Source organism: Thermobia domestica, chromosome 3 (assembly GCF_964235325.1).
Source record: "Thermobia domestica chromosome 3, izTheDome1.hap1.1, whole genome shotgun sequence".
Taxonomy (NCBI): domain Eukaryota; kingdom Metazoa; phylum Arthropoda; class Insecta; order Zygentoma; family Lepismatidae; genus Thermobia; species Thermobia domestica.
In genome coordinates this window covers 15,579,212-15,603,760 of record NC_137456.1, presented here as the reverse complement: position 1 = coordinate 15,603,760, position 24,549 = coordinate 15,579,212, and the positions used below count along the sequence as shown (strand labels likewise).

The following is a 24,549-nucleotide window of genomic DNA, read 5'->3' as shown; positions in this document are numbered from 1 at the left end:
AAGACAAGAAATTTGTAGTTTCTGTTCCGGCAGCAGAACCGAAGAAGGAGAGAAAGCTGCGGAAACAACAAGACATCATCACAGAAGGTTCTTTGGTGATGGTGAAAACTCACCATATATCGTCAATACCCAAAAAGGTGTTTGCTAAATTTATGCACACATACGTCGGACCTTACAAAGTGGTATCTTTATCTCGAAATTCAGCGAGATTGCAAACTCTGAAGGGAGAAAACATAGGAGTTCAGAGTTTTGACAATCTGAAACTGTTTCGCTGTTCAGAAGAGAAAAGAAAGGAATTATTAGAAGGATGAAAAAAAAAAAAAAAAAAAAAGAGAAAGAAAACTTAGTTTATAGGTTAAGGTTAGGTTAGAATATTATATAGGGTGAATGTATAGTTGTAATTAGAATTGAGAAAAAAAAAGGGATGTTTTGTCTTGTATAATCTCCAGAAAATTTTGTAGTAACAAAAAAAAAAAAAAAAAAAAAAAAAACCAACTTAAGAAGAACTCATAAGTTCAGATTTTTTTTTTTTTCTCCGAAGCTCCCGGAGGATGTTACCTTATGCTCAGCATAACGTAACATGGCCCGATGCTTTTGAGTACCTTGTATATTGGCAGGGAAAAGTTTAAAATTTATTTAGAATGTAAGAGAAATTTTTATTTATAGTAGAGAAAACCGTAGGTCGAGAATTTTGCGTAATTTTAGTAAAACAGATCGTTTCAATGGATGTTATATGAAGATTACATGATTATTAATTATATTTTATATATTTTACGCATTTATCCATGAATATGTCATTATTTTAGACAAATAAGTGTATATTTCAGCTTTTTCAATGGTTTTCAGTTCATTTCTATTCATATTTCGGCATAGGGAATCTTCACAAGAAAGCTAAAAATTTTATTTCGTAAAATCTTCTTCAAAATTCCAAATTAAGAAAGTCAGCCATAATTTCTTCTTGGTGCATCTCTTTGTTTTGAAGTAAATTTATTTGATTGGATAATCCGCAATCACAGCTGCGGCTGAGATTTCGGTTTTCTTTGATCTTCACACAGAAGCCTATCATCCGATCATTACGTCATGATTATCTTCCAATTAGGGATCATCTTCTTGTAACTCTTTGTCTTACGGCGTCAGCCATTTCAGGAGTCAGACGTGCAGTGTTTAGCGTCTGCAGAAATAGTGGAATAATTTGTGATTACGTTAAATTGTGTTAAATTCTTCGTTCTGGCGAATATTGGAAATTGTCATCAGAGACAAACGTGCTGTGTTTGGTGTTTTCAACAAAATTATTAATCCAGTAATATTCCAATTGTGAAGTGATTCCGTATAACATAATGGATACTAGCATGGTAGATGTCTAGTGTTACGGAATGAGCTCCTTAGCAAATTTTGCGTTCTCGGTCAGCCAGAGAACCTAAGAGAAGCCAGAGGAGACGGTGAAGGAGAATGAACACTGAGCAGTTGTGCAGACATCGAGGAAGAAGAAGTCAAGCAACGCTCGATGCCTTTTTTCTGGATAGGTGCTGTAGGAGTTAGTATCCTAAAACTGTTTTGAGACCACGTTTTACGAGTTTCCCAGGAATCTCGGGTGGAAAAGTCGTCAGGAACCTTTTTTTTGTTGTTAATATATCCGTTCAGTCTCTGTGTAAGAAGAGGATTCAAGTAAGTAAGAAATAGTGAAAGTGAAACTCACTCCAGGTATTTGGGCTTCAAAATTTTCCTTGTTCTGACAAACAAACATGTGTGAATATATTTTCTGGTGTACGTGTAATATCCGTAATATGAAGCATTAAGTACGTAAAGTTTCCCTCAACGCCGCACACATGTAGATTCAGGCAATGTGACATCGTGTTTTCATTCGATGGGGGGGAAAAGAAAGCTAGAATCTCAGCACAGAGCGATTGTTGTAATCTCAAGAAAATGTGTGTACCACACACACATTTTCCCCAGTGAAGAAAGATGTTTTAGATTCCCCAAAATCTTAGAAAGTATTCATTTTCGGTAACTCAAATTAAGTTTTATTTATTTTGGCATGTTTTCTTTGGTTTTTTGAAATAGAATGATTATGAATGTTGATTTCGTAGATAAGTGTCAGATTCACGGCTGCTGTCAAGTGCAAGGGTACATGCATCTTTGCGTACCGGTAACTGAAAACTTTCAGCAATAGGCTAAACCTACGTAATATTTTAAAATCTGATACCCATCAAGTTAGAAATTGCAGTTTTTTTTTTATATAATTACTAGTAAATGCCTTTTTTCCTTTTTTTTTTTTAATAAACTCAATATATATTCAGAGCGACACTGATGCAAAAATGACCACTGCGTCTTCGGTATGAATGTGGTAGCGAAACAAAACAAAATATAAATGCAAAATAAGTATGGTGCTTTATGAAATATATGTGTGATTTTTTTTATATATATATATGCTTGTTTAGGTTAAGTTAGTATAGTTAGAGTAGGGCTTTAGGTTTAAGTATGTCAATATGTACATGAATGTTTTGCCTGTGCTAGATTGTCAGGTGGGTCCGAGCTGAAAAGAGGTCGCGAAGAGCGTAAATCCTCTACGCCGGCCACAATCTCGATGCACAGAGGAGTGTAAGCACCAAAGAATATATACAAGAGTGAAATTAGCTAACCACAACATGTAGGCAGTGAAGTTATTATTTTCAGTAGTGTATTGTATTTCTATTGTGTCCTTTTGTTTGTTTTTGCGTGTCGATACAATGTCAATGTTCTAGAAGGCAAGAATATTAAACGAATATCAAAGAATATGAATATTTCGAGAATATGAGCAAAAGTAAAGAATGTTTCGGCTCTGAAAAGTATAGAAATCGATCTTATTAAATTTTATTTAGATGGGTATGTCAGTTTAATGTAAATATTTTCCTGTTATCGAATATTTTGTCCAATAATACATTCATGAATATTTTGAAGAATAAAACTTACTAGCCGTGAACGCATCTTTCTTTTCGAATACGAAATCTAACTATCTTGTAATTTTAAGAAGTGATAGAAATACGTAGTTGATGTTTTCGGTATGCATGCGAAGCATGATCAAAACAGAGAGCAGTATGTATAGAATAAGTTTACTGGGGAAACAAAATAGCTGTGAAATTCAGGGAAGAGACTTTCCTTAGTGTGACCGAGTTGAAAACAACCGAATCTGTAGAATTTTCTCATTTTATCAGTTTCAATCAAAATCTCAGTTTGGATTTTTTTTTTTAAATTACAAAATTCTGTTTCAAGATTTTTTTTTTTTTAATAGATTCAGATAGGGCTTTCACAGACAACATTAAGATCTTCTTTGTGCTCATTGCCAGCTCCACTCGGAGGTCGGTGTCCTGTGTCTGTAGTCGTGGTTCACAACCTATTTCCGGATGGGAGGTGGATGATGAACTGCAGGCCTGGATATCGGACTGTGAGTCGAGATGGAAGAGAGTTTGGAAGCTTTATATTTCGGGCCAAATTTGAGTTCTATTTTCCGTAGATGATTGGCTTGGTGAGTGTATCAGTGACTGTTGATGACGAGCCCATACGGGCCCAGTAGGTTCGGTGTCACTAGTCAGTGATACATTCAACATAGCATGTAATCTCAAGGAAAGGGAACATCATACAAAACACAACAATTCATATTACAACATTTATTTTATTTTATTTATTTATTTTAATTTTTTTTTTAAAGTTAAAATAATAATAACATTGTTTGAATGCGGCAAAGTCCCAAGATAGACAGGTAACCACCGTACAGAGTAAAAGTAATTAATACATGTCTTACAAGAAAATGGTGGTAACTAAACTAGACAGGTTGCCAATACTAATTTTGATATTGCTTTTGCCAATGAAATCAAATTTTTCAGCTTACTAATCCATAGTCCTTAACTGCTTTTGTGTATTTTTCAGGTTAGTACAACTGATGCTCTGCCGAAGTTTGTGTGTCTTGCCTGCCTCGAGAAGATTGAGAGTTTTGTTGAGTTTAAAGAAATGTGTTATGAAGCAGAAAATATTCTTAAAACATATTTGTCTGCTGCCAGAAAGCAGACAGTTAAAAGTCCAAAAACAAAAACAGAGGTGAGTAATGATTATTGCGTTTAGAAAGGAAAGAGAAAAACATTGATAAATAAAAATAAATTATCTGAGCTATATAAAAAGAAGCAATTGTAGTAAACAGCACAAATAAAATAAGTCATACTAAAAAGAAAAAAAAAATGAAGTAAATTCTTACGCACAACTAATGGAGAGCGCTCTCATATACTTACATTATAAATTGATTGTGTATGAGATTGCATCCTATGTTTTTCTTTTTAGTCATTAATAAATAGTTTTTTAAAGTAGTTGTCTTGAAAAAAGATTTTTTTAACTTTTTAAATACCATTTCTTTTCTTGTGTTTATTATTTTTTCAAAGAAAGCATGTTTTTTTTCTTTTTTAAAATATTTTACTTTTTAGTCGTAATTAAATACATTTTCAGTCGAATGAAAAATGTTCCTTTGTTTCCTTTACTACCTGCTTGCCGAGACTTGATGCGTTTCGACAATATAGTCTAGCTGAGGAAGACATTAAATTTTTTTAGTGAGGCAATGTTTCTTTTAGCCTTAGGTTCCTTTCTTTATTTTACCCTCAAAAGAATCATGTTTCTTGTGTACAGTGAAACCTGTCAACTTGGCCACCTCTCTAAGTTGGCCACCTGCTTATCTTGGCCTAGTTCGTCTTGAACCTGCATTTCCCCATAAGACATTCGTTACTTACTACTCTATAAGTTGGCCACCTGTCTGTCTTGGAAATTGGCCACACTGAAGCAATGTTTACCCTATGATGATAATGATAAATTTACCTGCGTATCTTGGCCGCGAAAAATACAGTTTTGTTATTTTTCTTAACTCTTTCGAATTCCCATATGAGAGGCAGATGTTCTGTATTTGTGCCTGGACACAAAGGAGCATAGATTCGTACGATTTGTTCTTGGAGGTCAATGGCCAGAACACTACCCTCATAAAAAGGTGGTGAAGGAAGATGTGATTAAGAAAAGGCACGTACAGGAATTCAGGAAATGGTTGTACGTATTTGTTTACCCTGTCTGTTTTGGTAAAACCATTAGCTATATCGGCTCCTTTCATCAGTGGGAAGCTTTAATAATTCCGGAAAATTCTCAAAGTTAAAGCTCAATTGTCATTTATTGGCACCTTACTGCATGTCAAAAGGTAGCGGAGGTTTTGAGATATGAATTCCCTCAAGATTTTCTCAAAACATCTTTTACTCCGAGGAAAACACTTCTAGCTCATTAACAAGAGGTAGTTAACTACAATATTAGAATGTGTATATCTGCCAAAAAGAATAAAGCAAATATGTCTAGAATGAACCACCATTCAGTAACAACTGAAAAGAAGTCATATAAATTGCATATGAATTTCTCAATTTATAACTTAGCTTTTCTTGTTTTCAATCTGAATAACTCAGTGTGCTATAATATCAATTTCAATAAACTGCGTACATACACTTCTATTTCATGGTTGTTTGTGTTATTGTGTTTTCAATCCGAATAATCCAATGTACCAGACTAGTTTTCAGGAAGAGAAAGGTACGCATATATATTAAACATACTATCAAGAGCGCCGATCCTGGGGGGACCGAGGGGGCCCCCTAAGCTCATGTGGCCTCTATTTTACTTATGAATATACAATATTTGGTATAATTTGAGTGCAATTTGTCTTAAAATCTTCATATATATATACCTTCTGCATCTGAATGCCCCCCCCCCCCAAATTTACAGAGAAATCGGCGCTCTTGCATACTATAGTAATATTTTCTAGTACTGTATATTTTTATGATTACTCTATATACATTATTTATAAGTAGCTATCGTGCCACTGCTTATTAAAATTTTACAATCAAGTAATACTAGAAATCCTATTCTTAAAATACACAAATCACACTTATTTTCTGTAAGTTGGCCACCTGTCTAAGTTGGCCACTTTTCGATGGAACCGATGGTGGCCAACATAGACAGGTTTCACTGTATTTTATGAAAGTTTTTTTTTTCTTTTCTTTTTTTGTTAATGAGATTTTCTCACATTCAATCATTTCTTAAAGTCTCTCGAACTTTCACAGTCTGAAACATAATTTACGAAGACCCCTTGGATGTTATACTATACCTGCTACATCCAGACCATTTTTGGTTGCATAACGAAATAGGATATGTAGCTAGTAGAAAGCAATATTAATAACGTAATACAATTATATATATATATATATATATATATATATATATATATATATATATATATATATATGAGGAACAGTCAAATGAAAAACAAACACCTTTATAAAACACATTCCTCGCAAAAGTTGGCATCACTTCTGTTACTTATCGATTCTGGTATCTCTCAGGAGGAGAAATGCATAGTGACAACTCACAGGTGCATGCAGTTGTTTGTTTATTGCTCTATAGGTGAGCGTAATGAAAAGCGTGTTCTTCCAGCATTAGAAATGGAGACAAGCACAAAATAGTAGAGAGGTGTGGTTCGTTTTGTGGTGCCTAAGGGTGTTGGAATACGCGAAATTCGTCGTCGCATGTCTGCTGTGTATAGCGAACACTGTATATCACTGACAAGTGTGCAGAAGTAGCATAAGAGATTCCGTGAAGGATACACATCATTACAAGACGACTCGCACCCAAGACAGGCTCATCGAGCCCTTACCCCAGGTGTGATTGCGCGGATTGATGGTCTTATCAGAATAATCCGACGAATCCCAGAGAAAGAAATTCGTGTTCAGGTCGGAATTAATCATGGCTCCGTGCATTCTATTGTGAAAGAACACCTGCAGTTCCGAAAAAAAAATGCGCGAAGTGGGTTCCGCATCAACTAACGGAGGGACAAAAGATTGACAGAATGGCTTCATGTCTGATGTATCTGCAGTGGTAGCACGAGGAAGAGTATGGGTTTTTATCGCGTATCGTCACAGGGGACGAAACATGGTGCCACCATTTTGAGCCCGAAACAAACGGCAAAGCCAAAAATGGAAACGCCGCAATTTTCCCCACCAAAGAAATCCAATGTTGTTCACACCAGTTCCAGTTAAGTCATGATGATCTTCTTTTTCGAATGCGTAGGATCTCTGCTAGTTGACTTCCTCGAGCGTGGAGCTACAATAACTACGAAGCGCCATAAAGACTATTTGCAGAAACTGAGACGCGCCATAAAGTCAAAGCGCTCTGGAGTGCTGTCAGACGGGATCATTCTTTTATATAATGATGCTTGTCCCCATACTGCCAATCTGAATACAGGGGTACACTTCAGAGTTTAACGTAAAAGGCATAACCGGTGTGAAGTAAAGTTAGAAATTTCATTTCATTTGATTGTTATAGAAAAATGCAAGTTATACATAAATGAAGGCAAGGTAGGCATGTGATGAAGCTAACAGGTTTCACTATAAAATTAATTTTCTTAAAGTCTTCTAAAGTTTAGGTTAACCACATTCATTCTAATAACGAAACATTCTTTGCTTCATTTCAGGATTTGATGTTAGCGCAACCATTACTGACTCAACAGATATCGGAAGAAGAAGGGTTACCAATTGTCAACGAAGAACAAGTTAGTTCAACTCAGAACCTTTGGAATGAAGTTGCCAGTGTAAAAGATGATTCCCGGAGTTCAGAGGTCCAGATAGTGTCGCAGTTGGATTTATCAAGAGATAATAGTAATAGTATGAGTAATCGTAGTGCTTGTGTTAAAGATACTAATAACCGTGAAGTCTTGGAAGATTGTTCAGTTTCTTCGTCGCTTTGTCAAACAGTGCAGGACAGTACTAATCCATTTCCTGTACAGAGTGTTTGTGAAAACAGTGACTTCAGCACTGGTGGTACTCAGCCATCTATTGTAACTCTATTAATCAAAGAAGAGGAACGAAACAATAGTGATGATGATGCAGGTGATGATTATGAAGAAATTGTGGTAGAGGAAGTGGAGTTTGTACCTGAGAGTCTCAATGACAAAGTTGAAACCGAGGATAACGTTCGCAATCAAAGGTAAACTTTTACGTAGCCATTGGTAATATTTTTACGTAATTCAGGAATGTAGTTTAATAAGACTATCTGAGTGTTCCGTTCCGTCATTTGGGCTGTGTCTCGTTATAATATGTCATAAAAGGTTACAGTATTTTTTTTTTTTTTAATATTTACATTCTAATCAGTCCCCTTATTATTATTTTTATGAAGAAGTCGTTTCATTCCTCTTCCTTCTCTATACATTTTAAGATAGTCATAATCTCAATAAGTTTCCAGACCTCAGATGGCTGCAGATAAGAAAATCTTAATTCATTCGCATGTGTTTCTGATAGATAATCCATTTTGCAACAAAATAATTAATTCATTTATTTTTCAGATTATACTAAAATGTTGTTACACAAGATATAGTGAAACTAAAAAAAAATATTCAATGTATCGTGTATATACAGGGAAAAGACAAAAAAAATCTAAAAACACTTCATACAGGACACGTAAGTTTGGCCTTCCACTGTACAACACGTGTTGCGGTTGCCGATCGTTTTTTATTTTCAATGTGTCATGTGAACCTTCCTCTTCCGTCAGCAGTAACCAGTTCACCTGTGAGTGTCGTGGTGTGAAAGTGGTGTGGTAAAATGGGCGACCTGACAAGACTTCCAAAGAGGCATGATCGTTGGAGCCTGTCTGGTTGGAGCTTCAGTGGCAACAGTGGCGAACATTGTGGGGTATCGAAAGGCACTGTGTCCAATGTCACAAGGGCATACACATTTCATGGGCAAACGACGTCTGCATAGCACAACAATGGTCGAAAGACAATCCTGTCAGATAGGGACCGGAGGTCATTAAAACGGATTGTAGCAGCTAAAAAGAAGATCACTGCAATGAAAATTACGTCTGAACTCAATTCAGGCCTACAGAACCCGGTTTCATCGAAAACAGTGCGACGGGAACTTGATAAAATGAAAATTCATGGCAGAACGCTATCGCTAAACCCCTGGTCACAGCAGTAAATGTGAAGAGGCGTATCCAGTGGTGCAAGGACCACAAGGCGTGGACTCATGAGCAGTGGAAACACGTAATGTGGTCCGATGAATCGACCTTCACCTTGTTTCCAACAACCGGTCGTGTTTACATATGGAGAAGACCGTCGCAGGCCTATGATACAGACTGTCTGCTCCCAACTGTAAAGCATGGGGGTGATTCTGTTACAGTATCGGCAGTGATATCGTGATTTTCTGCAGGTCCCATCATAGCCCTGCGTGGAATGATAAATGCTAAGGCGTATGAGGCCACTTTAGGGAACCAGGTGGTCCAATTTTTGTTCCCTGGTGGTGATGGCATCTACCAAGATGATTTGGCATCCTGTCACGCTGCAAAAACCGTGAAATCATGGTTTGAGGAGCATGACCAGGAGCTATCACACCTCCCCTGGGTCCCACAATCACCAGATCTGAACATCATTGAGCGATTGTGGTCTGAGTTAGAAAGGCGTATTCGGTCTCATTACCCTCCACCAGCATCCCTTAAGGAACTGGAGCATGTTTTAGAGGAACAATGGTACAAAATTCCACACGTCACGATTCAGGATCTGTATACGTCCATTCCACGTCGGATCCAAGCTGTTTTGGACTCAAAAGGAGTCCTCACACCATACTAGGTATGATTTTCATACTTTTGCAAACGTTTTAGATTTTGTGTCCAACCCCTGTATATATATATGTAGATAGTGGACATTGAAATTGAAATACCTGATAGAAGGCCATAATTTGTATTTAATGAAGTGTTGAGGCCCCTTTGGCGGCCAGTTCAGCAGCAACACGACTTGAGAGGGATTGATAGAGGTCCTGCACCGTTTGCAGAGTGTTTTTTTTTTTTTTTTTTTTTTTTCAGCCATTCTTGAAGCGCATTGACAAGTTCAGCATGTGCACGTGGTGGAGGGAGACGTTTCCTCACACGACCCTCTAACAAACCCCATACAGGGACAATAATGTTGAGATCCGGCAATTTAGCGGGCCGTGGCAGATGTTCAGTCTTACTGTCATGCTCATCGAATCACTCTGTGACAAGTTTAGCAGTGTGATTGGGCAGTTGTAATGCTGAAACACAGCACCACCACCCGGGAAGAGTGTTCGTACCATAGGATTTAAATGGTCTTATAGTCCTTAGCAGTGACACAATCCTTTAGAACAATTAGGGGGCCCAAAGTCTGCCACGATATTTCACTCCAAAGCATCAGATCTGCCTCCATGCTTGACTGTAGATACAAAGCAGTCTGGGTTGTATGCATCAGAGGGGCTTTTCCAGACGAACACTCCCTGTTATTTGGAAAACAGTGTAGCTGGAGTCATCCGAGAATGTGACACGTTTTAGGTCATCCAGCGTCCAGGTTTTATGCTTCTGGCACCACTGAACCCGCTTTGCGGCATTTGTGCTACTGATAAAAGACTTCGGTATCACAACCGTGCCATGGATGTAGTTATCGACGGACTATTTTCGTGAAACAGGTTCTGAGAGGTGTGTATTCACTTTTGCGATGATTGCCGATGCTGTCGGTGGTTTTTCGTTTTCGTGTGACAGTCCTAGTCAATGTCCTGACCTCTCTTTCAGACAGCTTCCGTTTTCCTCTGCAGTTGCTCCTCCTGGGTATGGTTCGTCATTCCTGTTCATATGCACACATCACCCTGGATACTGTAGGTCGTGAGACGTCACAAAATGTTGAAGGTTTGGACACAGATGCACCTACTAGAAGCGCTCCTACGATCTACCCTCGTTTGAAGTTTGGATATGTCCCCCATTATACCGCTCTACACATACGATTTGATGTTCACTGACGAACCTCTTTCACTGGAGTGACTACCAAGGACCCACAAACGTGACTCGTTGCCCAAAAATTCGATATAAACTACCAGATGGGTGTGGTAAGTCCCGGGAGCATCCTATGCTATTTGAGCAGGTGTGTCAGTTTCAATGTCCTTATATATGGGATGAGATAGAGCACGTCTCCTGGTATGTCGGACTGTTTCAGTCAGACCCCAAAAATGTCGGACTGTTTCAGTCACCAGAAATTCCCTTTACAATTTGAGGAATTTAGGGGTTTTTATGAGTGAAAATCTTTAAGGGAAGAATAGTGCTAAAGAGCCGAGAAAAAGATATTATATTCTATGATGAAATTTTCTATATACTTCAAACTATTTACATATAAATATATTCACAACGTTTTTTTTTTCTAAAAATAAAGGTGCTGGTACGCTGGACCTCAGATTCATAATGGTTAAACCTCAGCATATGATATTATTATTATTATTATTATTATTATTATTATTATTATTAACAATAATAATAATAATAATAATGTCAAGTAGCATATCACTGCGGTCTTGTGACTAAAAACTATTATGTACATTCATGTCCAAAATGATTGTCGCATATCTATAACTGTCTTCTTGTAAGAATATAATTTGATAATGATTTTGCAGGGTACTTTTAATACTGACACTATGTGTATAATCGGGAAATGTATATTTGTGGTAAATTTCATAGGAAAAGAATTATAAATACGAAAATTAGAATGAGTAAAACAAAATGTTGCTAAATGGACAAGAAAGTTTTATTTTTGTTTTATTGTTCTTATTTACTGCTCTTTTGACATGAAATTTGCCACATACATGTCTTTGCCGATTATACACATACCAATATTATAAGAAATACCGGGCGAATTCGTTGTCAAATTATATTCCTACAACAACATATTTATAGACATGCGACAATAATTTTTGACATGAGTGTACATATAGGACTATATAAAGATGCTTTAAAAATGTCTGATCCTTACGTTTTAAGTTTATAATACAATAAACGTAATGATAATACTAGTCAACAAGATTTTGGCACAGAAATAAAAATACCTGACTCTAATAGAACTTTTCACGTAGAATTCGAATCTGCAATCAGTTTTTCTCCATCACCCTCAGTTGTTTTTTGTCGACTAGTGTAATCAATATTTTTAGTGATTTGTTTTTGCTCTTTTCTCGCTTTGTAAACGGGCGAAAGTAAACTGCTATTATTTATTTTCAAAACACATCAAGAGTTCCCCAAATGCTGAATTTCAATAACAACACACACACCTTGTTCACATAATTTTCTTCAGAATATTAATCATGCAACCAAAAAATTGTTGGGATTATTTCGTTGTGGGAGGTCAATCTTTTCAGAAAAAAAATCTGGTTGGTTCAGAGCCTTTATAGTTTATATTACGGTGCGAAAAAGGAATGAAAAAAAGGGAGGCGCTAGAACGTGCCATCGAGTGAGAGAAAGAAGGGCCCAAATATTTCTAGTCTCTGAATACAATTAACCTACTTCAAGAAGGAACAGATATTTGCAACTCTTTCTCTAGAAAGAAAGAAAGAAACAAGTGGAAAAGGAAAACAATAAAACTATATATTTACTATTTGGTATTTTCGAAGTTGTTCGTCAATCCCTTTTTAAGGCAAAAAACGAAATATTCCGTTCTCGTTAAAAAGATAACTGGTACGCGCTATCGTTGCGTAGCACCAGAAAAAATAATTATATATATGTATATTTGTGTGTGTACAGGGTGTTTCAAAACAACACCGAAAAGGTTTGGGAGGTGATTCCTGACACCAAGATAAGACAAAAAGTACGGACCAACCTAGGTACACAAATGGTTCCTTTCGGAGTTATGGTCTGCCGAATACATAAAAAGATGAACTTTAATCTACATAGCTCCAGAACTTCGAGACCTATTGTAGTCGGGTCAAAACTTCACTTAGGAACTAGTATCTGCCCTATCCATATATCGAAGTTTCAGAATCCTGCGGTACTTCCGGAACAGTTTTTATAAAGGTGTTTGGTGAGTACTTCAAATTGTATGCCCATAGCCAAACTCCCTCCATAAAAATTGTTGCGTGAGTACCGTAGGATTCTGAAACACATATTTTTGGATAGTGCACATATTAGTTTCTAAGTGAAGTCATGACTCGACCACAGTACGTCCCATAGTTTTGGAGCTATGGACCCTTAAATTATATATATATATATATATATATATATATATATATATATATATATATATATATATATATATATATATATATTCAGCAGCTTATAACTCCGAAAGGAAGCATTTGTGCATCCAGGTTGGTCTATACGTTTTGTCTTATCTTGGTGTCAGAAAATATATATATAAGGGATGTGTTACCGATTAACATATCAATGAACGTCGGAATGGTATAACGTCCTTTCAATTTCAAACGGATTTAAAGTTCACATATTTTTATTCAGTTGTTTATTCTGTAGTGTCTATAAGCAAATAATCAAATATTCATTTATTTTAACAGGACGGACGCAGAATTCAACATATCCGAGGACGCTTGTAAAACTGCGAAACATGATACGGAACTAAATTTATTACCAGGCAATGCACTGGTACGGAGAGATAATAAGTTGCTATTACGTGCAATCTCAGAAGAAGAATGTATTGAACCCACTATAGAGAATAGGATTAATAACTATGGAAGTGTAGAGAATGAAAAATTTCTTAAATGCGAAGGATTAGTTCTTTCGTACAATGAAAAGTTACGCTATGCTTGTGGTGAATGTGGTCAACAATTCAATTCCAAAGGCACGCTGCAGAGACACGTGAGAGATGCACACATTGACAAAAGATCTTTCCCTTGTATGTTCTGTGAGAAGACATTCAACCGTCGGTCAATTCTGGAGATTCACGAAAGAATTCACACTGGTGTTAGATCATACGTGTGTTCAGAATGTTCTAAAACATTTACACATCCAGGAACCCTGTATAACCATATGGCAATTCATGCCACGGAAAAAAAGCACATCTGCAAGTTATGTGATAAAGGTTTCCGTCGACGTTGTTATTTGCAGCAACACTTAGTTACACACAACAAATAAAAATACACAGTGTATCAGAAAAATAACGGAACTTTTTAAATGGAAAAAAGAATTAGCTACTTCACCAACTGTAGTTCTTTTTATTCAAAATACATCCCTTCTGCATCAGCACATCCTTGGGCATGTTCAACCAATGCTAGCATAGAGTTTTGAATGTTCTTTTTTGAAATTGCTCAATGACCCTCGTCACGGCAGACTAGACGTGTGTAACATTGTCATAAAATGTTCCTTTCATGGCTAATTTTAATTTAGGGAATAGGAAATAGTGACACGGCGATAAATCAGGTGAATACGGAGGATGTGGAAGCACACAGATTTGTTTTTTAGCCAAAAAGTCACGGACTGCGACGGTTCTGTGATATGGTGCATTGTCGTGCAATAAAGACCAACTGCCCGGCTCTCGATACTCGGGCCTTACGCGAACGATTTGTATCCACAAACGCTCGATAACACCCAGATAATATTCACCATTAACAGTTTGACCGTGTGGAACGAATTCCCGAAGTATAATACCTTTGGAAATCGTGCAAACAAATCAATTGTCTTCTCGCGTGACTTTCAAAAACGCAATTTTTTCGCTTTCTAAGAACCTGGGGACTTCCACGTAGCACTTTGGCGTTTTGTTTGCGGGTCGTTCTTGAAGCACCAGGTCTCACCACCAGTTACAATCGATTCTAGGAATGTTCTGTTCAGTCTGGCAGTTTTAATCAGGTCCTCGCAATGTTCAACGCTACCAATTTTTTGATCGTCAGGTAAGAAGTGCGGAACAAATCGAGCGCAGACTTTCCGTTTCTTTACATCCTTTGTTAAAATTTCGTGAATTCTGTCTTTCGTCGTATTTAATTCCTCCGCCATCCATCTCCCAGTCGAATTCATATCGTGGGCGATCATTTTACGCACTTGTTCCACCAACTCATCGCAATTTTTGGTTTTAGGTCGTCTTCCTAGGACTCGCGACCTTCCTGGAATCGCGTATACCAATTGAACACACGTGCACGAGATAAGTACTCTGTAGGTGAGAATTAAACAACTTACAAAACAGGAGTGTGGTGTGTAAAATAAATCGGTTGTTCCCTCCTTTCATTAATTTATATTGTTTTCGTAAAATTCTTTTCCAACTTTGAGTACAAGATAATTCAATGATAGCTTCTAATCCGTTGTTTTTATGGTATAAAATGGTTTTATTGTACAGACGCCATGTTGTAATTGTTAAGGCGTCTTTCTATCAAGAGTACCACTAGGATTCAGTTCCCGAAAGAAAACGGTAAATTTTTGTTCTTTTACTCTCGTTGCAATGTGTTTTCTAAAATGAGTACCTTGGGCTACGTGAGGGTAAAGATGCCTAAATCAAGGAAGTGTGGAGCTTCACATGCGCCCCAGCCCTCGGATCATCTTTGTCTGTCCCGAAAGGCGGGGTTTAATGTCTTATTGTCTTGACCAGTTTGCTATTATATTAAGTATTCAAATATGATATAAAAATATACTATCTTCAGTTTGAGTTTAAAATGGTTAAACCATTTCGACACTCGCTGGTATCTTCATTGGTAACACATGGCCACGTTTATTCTTTCGAAAAAATTTTCTAGTGTGAGATAATCCTAGTGAGCTAAAGAAAAGTGAATCATCGGAAAACAAATATACTTATAGTTGATGTACATACAACATTCCCGATGATTTAATGATTTCTTCGCGCTACTTTTCCCTTGAAGATTTTCGCTCGTAAGTATCACTAAAATTTTCAAGCTGTGAAATGTCAGTGTGTGTATATTATGCATAAAAGTACTTCTTCATGAGATGTTATGAAAGAACGTGTTTACATTCCACAAAAATGTCGGACTGTTTCAGTCACCAGAAATTCTTTTTACAATTTAGAGGTATTTATGAGTGAAAATCTTCAAGGAAAGATTAGTGCTAAAGAGCCGAAAAAGAGATAGTAAATTCTATGATGAAATTTTCTATTTACTTCAACTATTTACATATGAATATATTCACAGTGTTTTATTTCTAAAAATAAAGGTGCTGGTACGCTGGACCTCAGGTTCGTAATGGGTAAAAGTTGAATACCTTTCAGCATATGTTGTTGTTATTATTATTATTATTATTATTATTATTATTAACAATAATAATAATAATAATAACAATAATGTCCAGTATCATATCACTACGGTCTTGTGATTAAAAACTGTTATGTACATAGAGGGTTATATAATGATTCTTACGTTTTAAGTTTATAATGCAATAAACGTAAAGGTAATCAATGATTTTAGTGATCTGTTTTTGCTTTTTCTCGCTTTGTAAACGGAAAGTTAGGTGCTATTGTTTATTTTCAAAAGGCATCAAGAGTTCCCCAAATCCTGAATTTCAATAACAACACACATACCTTCTTCACATAATGTTCTTCAGAATACTAGTCATGCTACCAAAATGTTCTGCAAACCTCTACTAAATTAATGGATGAACTTTGAGAGAAAAAAATCTAGGAGATGATTTCACTTAATCCTCTTCCTGATAATAAATAAAAACAATTAATTGAGTACATTAAAATGGGAACTGAGCAAAAGGCTCCTCTGCGGAAAAAGTACAGAGTTGAAGTCCCAACAGAATTTTTGTACTGGCTTTCTGTTCAGTCGAACTTCAGCGACAGATAAATTTGTTGGGATTATTTCGTTGTGGGAGGTCAATCTTTTCAGAAAAAAAAAGTCTGATTGGTTCAGAGCCTTTATGGTTTATATTACGGTGCGAAAAAGGAGTAAAAAAAGGGAGGATCGGGAATGTACCATCGAGGGAGAGAAAGAAGGGCCCAAATATTTCTAGTCTCTTAATACAATTAACTGACTTCAAGAAGGAACAAATATTTGCAACTCTTTCTCTAGAAAGAAAGAAAGAAAGAAAAAGAAAAAGGACAACAATAAAACTATTTATTTACTATTTGGTATTTTCGAAGTTGCTCGTCAATCCCTTTTTAAGGCAAAAAAATTAAGTATTCCGTTCTCGTTAAAAAGATAACTGGTACGCTTTATCGTTGCGTAGCACCAGAAAAAAAAAAATATATATATAGGGTGTTTCAAAACAACACCGACAAGGTTTGGGAGGTGTTTCCTGACACCAAGATAAGACAAAAAGTACAGACCAACGTGGGTACATAAATGGTTCCTTTCGGAGTTATAGGCTGCCGAAAACATAAAAAGATAAACTTTAAATCTACATAGCTCCAAAACTTCGAGACCTATTGTAGTCGGGTCAGAACTCCGAAAGGAAGCATTTGTGCATCCAGGTTGGTCTATACTTTTTGTCTTATCTTGGTGTCAGAAACTATATACATACATATAGTGATTCACGTTCCTTTAACTCTTCTAGAATTTTTTAACAATAGGAAGGTTATTTTCAAGGACTAATGTAAGGGATGTGTTACCGATTAACATATCAATGAACGTCGGAATGATATAACGTCCTTTCAATTTCAAACGGATATAAAGTTCACATATTTTTATTCAGTTGTTTATTCTGTAGCGTCTATAAGCAAATAATCAAATATCATTTATTTTAACAGGACGGACGCAGAATTCAACATACCCGAGGACGCTTGTAAAACTGCAAAACATGATACGGAACTAAATTTATTACCAGGCTATGCACTGGTACGGAGAGATAATAAGTTGCTCTTACGTGCAATCTCAGAAGAAGAATGTATTGAACCCACTATAGAGAATAGGATTAATAACTATGGAAGTGTAGAGAATGAAAAATTTCTTAAATGCGAAGGATTAGTTCTTTCGTGTAATAAAAAGTTACGCTATGCTTGTGGTGAATGTGGTCAACAATTCAATTCCAAAGGCACGCTGCAGAGACACGTGAGAGCTATACACGATGATGAAAGACCTTTCCCTTGTATGTTCTGTGAGAAGACGTTCAGCCGTCGGTCAATTCTGGAGATTCACGAAAGAATTCACACTGGTATTAGACCATATATGTGTTCACAATGTCATAAAACATTTACACAGCCAGGGTCTCTGTATAACCATATGACAATTCATGCCACGGAAAAAAAGCACATCTGCAAGATATGTAATAAAGGTTTCCGTCGACGTTCTTACCTACAGCAACACTTAATTACACACAACAAATAAATATACACAGTGTGTCGGAAAAATAACGGGACTTCTTAAATAGAAAAAAAAAATTAGCTACTTTACCAACTGCGGTTCTTTTTATTCAAAATACATCTCTTCTGCATCAGTACATCCCTAGGCACGTTCAACCAATGCTAGCGTAGAGTTTTGAATGTTCTTTTTCTGAATCGCCTCAATGACCCTCGTTACGGCAGATTGGACATGTGTAACATTGTCATAAGATGTTCCTTTCATGGCCAATTTTAATTTAGGAAATATGAAATAGTGACACGGCGATAAATCAGGCGAATACGGATGATGTGAAAGCACACAAATCTGTTTTTTAGCCAAAAAGTCACGAACTGCGACGGTTCTGTGACATGGTGCATTGGCGTGCAATAAAAACCAACTGCCTGTCTCTCGATACTCGGGCCATACGCGAACGAATTCCTTCCACAAACGCTCGATAAGACCCAAGATATCATTACCATTTCATAAGATTCACCATTAACATTTTGACCATGTTTTAATACATTCCCGAAGTATAATACCCTTGGAATCGTGAAAACAAATCAACATTATCTTCTCACATGACTTTTGAAAACGCAATTTTTTCGGTTTCTAAGAACCTGGGGACTTCCACGTAGCACTTTGGCGTTTTGTTTGCGGGCCGTACTTGAAGCATCAAGTCTTATCACCAGTTACAATCGTTTCCAAGAATGTTCTGTTCCGTCTGACTGTTTTAATCAGGTCCGCGCAGTGTTCATCGCGACCAATTTTTTGGTCGTCAATTAAGAAGTGTGGAGCAAATCGAGCACAGACTTTCCGTTTCTTCACATGCTTTGTCAAAATTTTCGTGAATCCTGTCTTTCGTCGTATTTAATTCCTCCGCCGTCAATCTCCCAGTCGATTTCATATCGTGGGCGATCATTTTGCGCACTTGTTCCACCAACTCATCGCATTTTTGTTTTTCGGTCTGCCTGGTTTTAGGTAGTCTTTCCAGGACTCGCGATCTTCCTGGAATCGCGTATACCAATCGAACACACGTGCACGAGATAAGCACTTAATCGCATACACTTTTCATCATTTGCAATGTTTGTGTGTAAATGTTTTACCTAGCTTGAAACAAAATTGAATATAGGCTTTTTGCTCCATAATGTTTGTGACGAGGCGACACCAGATACACTCACTTTTCTTGCTATAACTTGATAATCCGTTAAATGATTCTCATGATTGTGGTCTCGTTTTGTTGAGCAGATATCCAGCTTTGTGGTGATGTATTGCTTCAATAGATGGAGCTAGTGTTTGTAAAGAAAAAAGTTCCGTTACTTTTCCAACTTACTGTATGCTCCTGAATTAACGGAAGAAGATATTGCTTGAAATTAACAAACATATATGATATGCTTTGGGGTTATTACAGTGGCATTTCAATAATATATTCCATCAAGAGGCCATAACATTGCTCTCTGTGACAGGAACGAACTGAAGAATAACTATAATAAATTATTACCTGAAGTGTTTCTCGAACTTTTTTTTCAAGTAGGGTTGCTCTACGAATCAAAGGATTCTTTTTATAGCATATGTTAATATTAATATAATTATATTTTGTAAATAGTAGTAATTAAATTTTCCTTAATTTTGTATTTATTTTAATAGAACAAAATATACATTAGTTTCTTCTTTAATTATTGAAAGCTATTAAGAGTATTTTGTAATAATAAACTATTAGAATACATATAATTTTCATCTTATTATCATTAACATAGATATTCTACTATTATTGACAATTCACTCGCAATTCAATTGCCTTGTTTCGCTATGTCGGTTAGTTACGAAAATACAGCCGCTGAAGTGAGCATATGCACTAGTCAAATTAGTGACAAAGTGACACTAAAAGAGCTTGAAGACGAATGTGTGTGTGTGTGTGTGTGTGTGTGTGTGAAATACAAGGTTGCATCCAGAAGTAGTAGGACTGATTTTTTTTTTTTTAATTTATTGAACATTTTGGTACATTGACTTAACACTCTTCAAAATAGGCCCCTTGGGCATTCACACACTTCTAGCAGCGAGCCTTTCAGGTCGCGAAAGCCTTCTGGAAGTCGTCCTCCGGGATGCCGTTCAGCGCCCTCGTCGTAGCCGCTTGGACCGCTTCCACCGAGTCGAAACGATGCCCCTTGAGCTGCCTCTTGATAAGGAGGAACAGGAATTGATTGATTGATTGATTGCGTTCATTTCATAATACAAAGTACACAAATTTGTACATATGGTATAGAACATGTCATTTCGTAATAATACATTGGTTAAATACATCTCTTCATACATACAAACAATACAATTAATAAACACATACACATACGATTTTAATAAACACATACAAACTAGAAGCATACAAATATAAAAACTAAAAATTTTACAATAAAAGAAGAAAAAAAAGATTTACAGTAAAACCTCTACTAACGGACACCTCTTATAACGGACATTTTGAAATCCCCGAACACTGTAATAGGAAAAAAATATTGGCAAACCTCTCTAAAGCGGACACGGACAATCTTTCTTGTCTTTTATAGGTACTATTTACCTCCGTATTACGGACACTGTCTCTAGAAACAAGTTGGAAAGTGCAGTAAAAATACACTTTTAGTAAACCATACGTATGTCACCAAGGAAGAACGTGTGTGTGTGACAACATTTTGCCTCCTCAACTGTCTGTTCAGCAACCCAGAGGAAGGATCTCTGTTTCATAACATCCTTATATTCGTTGCTTGCATTCCAGTCCCACCCAACCTGCTTCAGAAACAAGTGATTGACAGTTGCCCACTGTTTGGGATGACACATCATTCTACTGTCCCGCTGGAATCTCAAACCAAGCAGAAGACAAGTTTGGTATTTTTTGACCACGGGTACGCATATTGTCTTTTAAAAAAGTTATTGCTGGACTGCAATTAACTCACAAATTAAAGCAACACACTGAAAACGTAGTAAGTACGATAAGTGTAAAGAGCAGAAAATTATAACATCTTATTCCCATGTTGTGCCTCGAATTGGATGGCGCAAGATAATGCAGGTACAGTAACATTTTGGTAATATTCATAAATACTTGATTCATGCAAAAATATTTTTTTTCTAATTGCATATTACCTTGTTTATTAATTTACGTAAGAAAATATTGAAACCTCTCTAAGGTGGACACCTCTATATAGCGGACAATTTTTGATTCCCCACGGCTGTCCGCTTTAGAGAGGTTTCACTGTATTATTTAATCTAATGGTTAAAATATATCTACATACCAAGTTTTACTGCCTTCAGAAATAATAAAGGATTATTCATCTATATACGCATCTACAGAATAATAAGTTTTACAAATTAGCATATTTTTAACCTCTCTCAAAAACTTTATATCATCTTTTATGTATTTCAATTCTCTTGGTAATTTATTATATAAGTACCGCACCTCTATGAAATGTAGTTTTTTTTTTTTTTTCAAACATACTTGTTCTGTGTGACGGTATTACAAATTTATCACGGTTTCTAGTTCTATATTCATGTACGTCGGCATGAGTTAAGTAGCTATCTATATTTTTTCTGACTAATTTTAATACCTCATATATATACAAACTCGGTATAGTAAGCAATCTGAGTTCACGAAATTTGCTTCTACATCTACTACGAAAATGGGAATGTGTAATGATACGGATTATTTTCTTTTGTAGTCTAAATATTGTAAACAAATCATTAGTGACACCTCAGAAGGCAATACCGTACTGTACTCGGGAATAAAATGACGCATAATATAATGAAATTAAAGTGTCTAGGTTAAGAACAGAGGAAAGTGTATAAGCCATATAAACAATAGAAGATAAATTTTGGCATAAATTGTTTATATGATGTTTCCATTTAAGTTTGTCGTCTAGGTTTAATCGTAAGAATTTTGTATTTGAAACACATTCCACATTATTATTATGAATTGTAAACGAAGGTTTAATCGATGATGAATTAGTTGGGAAAAAATATAAACATTTGGTTTTTTCGGTGTTAATAATTAAGTTATTGTGGTGTAACCAAATTTCTAGCTCTCTTGCGGTTATATTTATATTATTTTGAAGCTCAGTTAAATTACTTCCTTTTACAAGTATATTTGTGTCATGTGCATACAAGAAATGACTTACCATGAGTGATATAAAGTGATAGGTAGATCATTAACATATAAAAGAAATAATATCGGTTCTAAGACTGGTCCTTGAGGAACTCCTATGTTAACCATGGAAAGTGTTGATCTGTAAGTTTCGATATACAAGTTGTCTTCATTAATGAAATTTATCTCTACAAATTGTTGTCTATTTGTAAGGTAAGTTTGAAACCATTGGTTAGCAACACCTCTTATTCCATATGCATTTAATTTACTTAAGAGTAACGAATGGTTGACACAGTCGAAAGCTTTGCTTAAGCTACAAAATATAGATAGTGGGTATGATTTACTCTCTATTGAGTCTACTACTTGCAAAAAATGAAGGGCAGCTGTTGATGTGGATCTATTTTTAAGAAAACCATGTTGCGAGTCAGATAAAACATTGTTACGTTCCAAATGCGTAATTAATCTATTTTTCATTATGGATTCTGTAATTTTCGAAAATTTAGAGGAGAGAGCTATTGGTCTGTAATTTTCGCATTTCCTTTTGTCACCTTTTTCGTGTAATTGTTTTATAAGGGCCCATTTCAGGATGTATGGGAATATACCTTGTAAGAATGAGTCATTAATTATGTGAGACAGAGGCTGTGCAATTGCGTGCATTCATCTTTTGATAATAAATTCCGGGATGTCATCCGGTCCCCTTGATGATCCGTATTTAAAATTCCTTACTACTGATATTATTTCAGAAGGATTTGTTGGAACTATAAATAAAGAACTACTTATTTGATTAATTCGATTAGTGTTATTCTTAATATCATTCAATGGTGTTTGTGATTTAAGTAGGTTAGTAACTATATTGCTGAAGTAAGAGTGGAAAAGCTCAACAATAACATGAGGGTCTTTACAGTTTTTGCCGTTCGCGAGTTTTATTTCAGTATTTTGCACATGTTGTGGTTTTTGATTTGTCTCTTCTTTAATTATTTTCCAGGCCACTTTGGTCTTGTTTTCTGCATTAGAAATTACATTATTATAATAGGATATTTTGGCTTGTTTTATTACCTTTTTATATATGTTTTTTATAATTTTTACAGTATATCTTAATACTATTATCCTTAATCGTTTTGCTAAGATGGTTTAGTGACTTCATCTTTTTACTACACACCATTATACCTTGCGTCATCCATTTCTTTTGTTTTGTGTTCTTAATTGTAAACGTTGCCTATGGAAAACACTGATCAAATATCAACTTAAATTTACTAAAAAATATACTAAACTTATCGTTCGCCGAATAAAATGATTTAGACATTACACTTGACCAGTCGTCGGATTCTAGACATTTATTAAACTGTAAAATATTGTCTTCACTGAAATTTCTTTTTCTCATTTTTATTATTTTTGAACAACCAGTTTTTTTGTTTTGTGGATTAACTAACACATTTGCATTGTATGAGTACAGAGTGGCTATTTCTGCTCTATGATCAGAAAACCCGCTATTGAAAACATTAACAAAGCAATCGAATTTAATTTGGTTTATAATCACCTGATCGATGGCAGTTTGTGAATTTTCCGCTATTCGCGTTGGTTCATTAAGTATTGCTTCTAAATTATGGCTAAGTAGTAATATTTTCAATTGGCCATCAATAGAACTATGGTCCAAGAAATCAATATTTATATCACTCACTACAACTACATCCTTCGTCTTTGTTTCATAATAAGAAAGAATATTTTCTAAATTTCGGCTAAAATATTTACATCATTCTCTGGCGTTCTATATATACATATAATACTACCTTATAAGATAATAATTCAACAATGGATGCCTCAAAATGTTTATCTATGTCTAATCTTTCAAATTTCGTTACCTTTTTAATTAATACATCTGATCGTGAAAATATACAGGATCCTCCCTGTTTCATATTTGTTCTACAGTAACTTGCAGCTAGGTTATAATTAGGAATATTAATAATACCAAGTTCATCTTGTTTTCTCCAATGTTCTGTTAAACAAATTAGACTATGTTCCTGCATATTTTTAAATAAAATTTCCAGCATAATCTTCTTTGTTGTGCTATAGAGGAAGCATGGGTCTCATATGAAGAAGAAGTAACAGTATTTTTATTCTTTTGTTTAGGAAATTGGAATTCAGGGTTAGCAACGCGGATAATAGTTTTTGGATTTTTTGACCTTTCTTGAGTGCCGGTAGGTACGTTATTAATACCCTTGTACACAATCATAGTATCATTTGTAGAGGCCAAATTTGTATTGAAATAATGACTTTTATTTTTGCCGTTATCTATAGTAAAAATATTGCATTCCGGAATTGCAATTTCAGTACCATTCAGTTTTTTTTAAGCCTCTTTCATTGTACACTATCTAG

The 24,549-nt window shown here is 35.7% G+C and overlaps 1 protein-coding gene across 3 annotated transcripts in view; it reads left to right on the top strand.

The window, feature by feature from the left end:
• The window catches only part of LOC145680187 (uncharacterized), a 33,383-nt gene extending 11,940 nt beyond the window's left edge, over window positions 1-21,443 (top strand). Inside the window, exons 2-4 of one of the 3 annotated variants that reach the window (XM_081750431.1) lie at window positions 3,904-4,071; window positions 7,514-8,025; window positions 17,486-21,443. In XM_081750431.1, coding sequence (XP_081606557.1) covers window positions 3,904-4,071; window positions 7,514-8,025; window positions 17,486-18,062 — 1,257 coding nt within the window. In that variant the 3' untranslated portion in view covers window positions 18,063-21,443. The other 2 variants (XM_081750432.1, XM_081750430.1) reach the window with 2 other exon arrangements.
• Window positions 21,444-24,549: the final 3,106 nt, after the last annotated feature.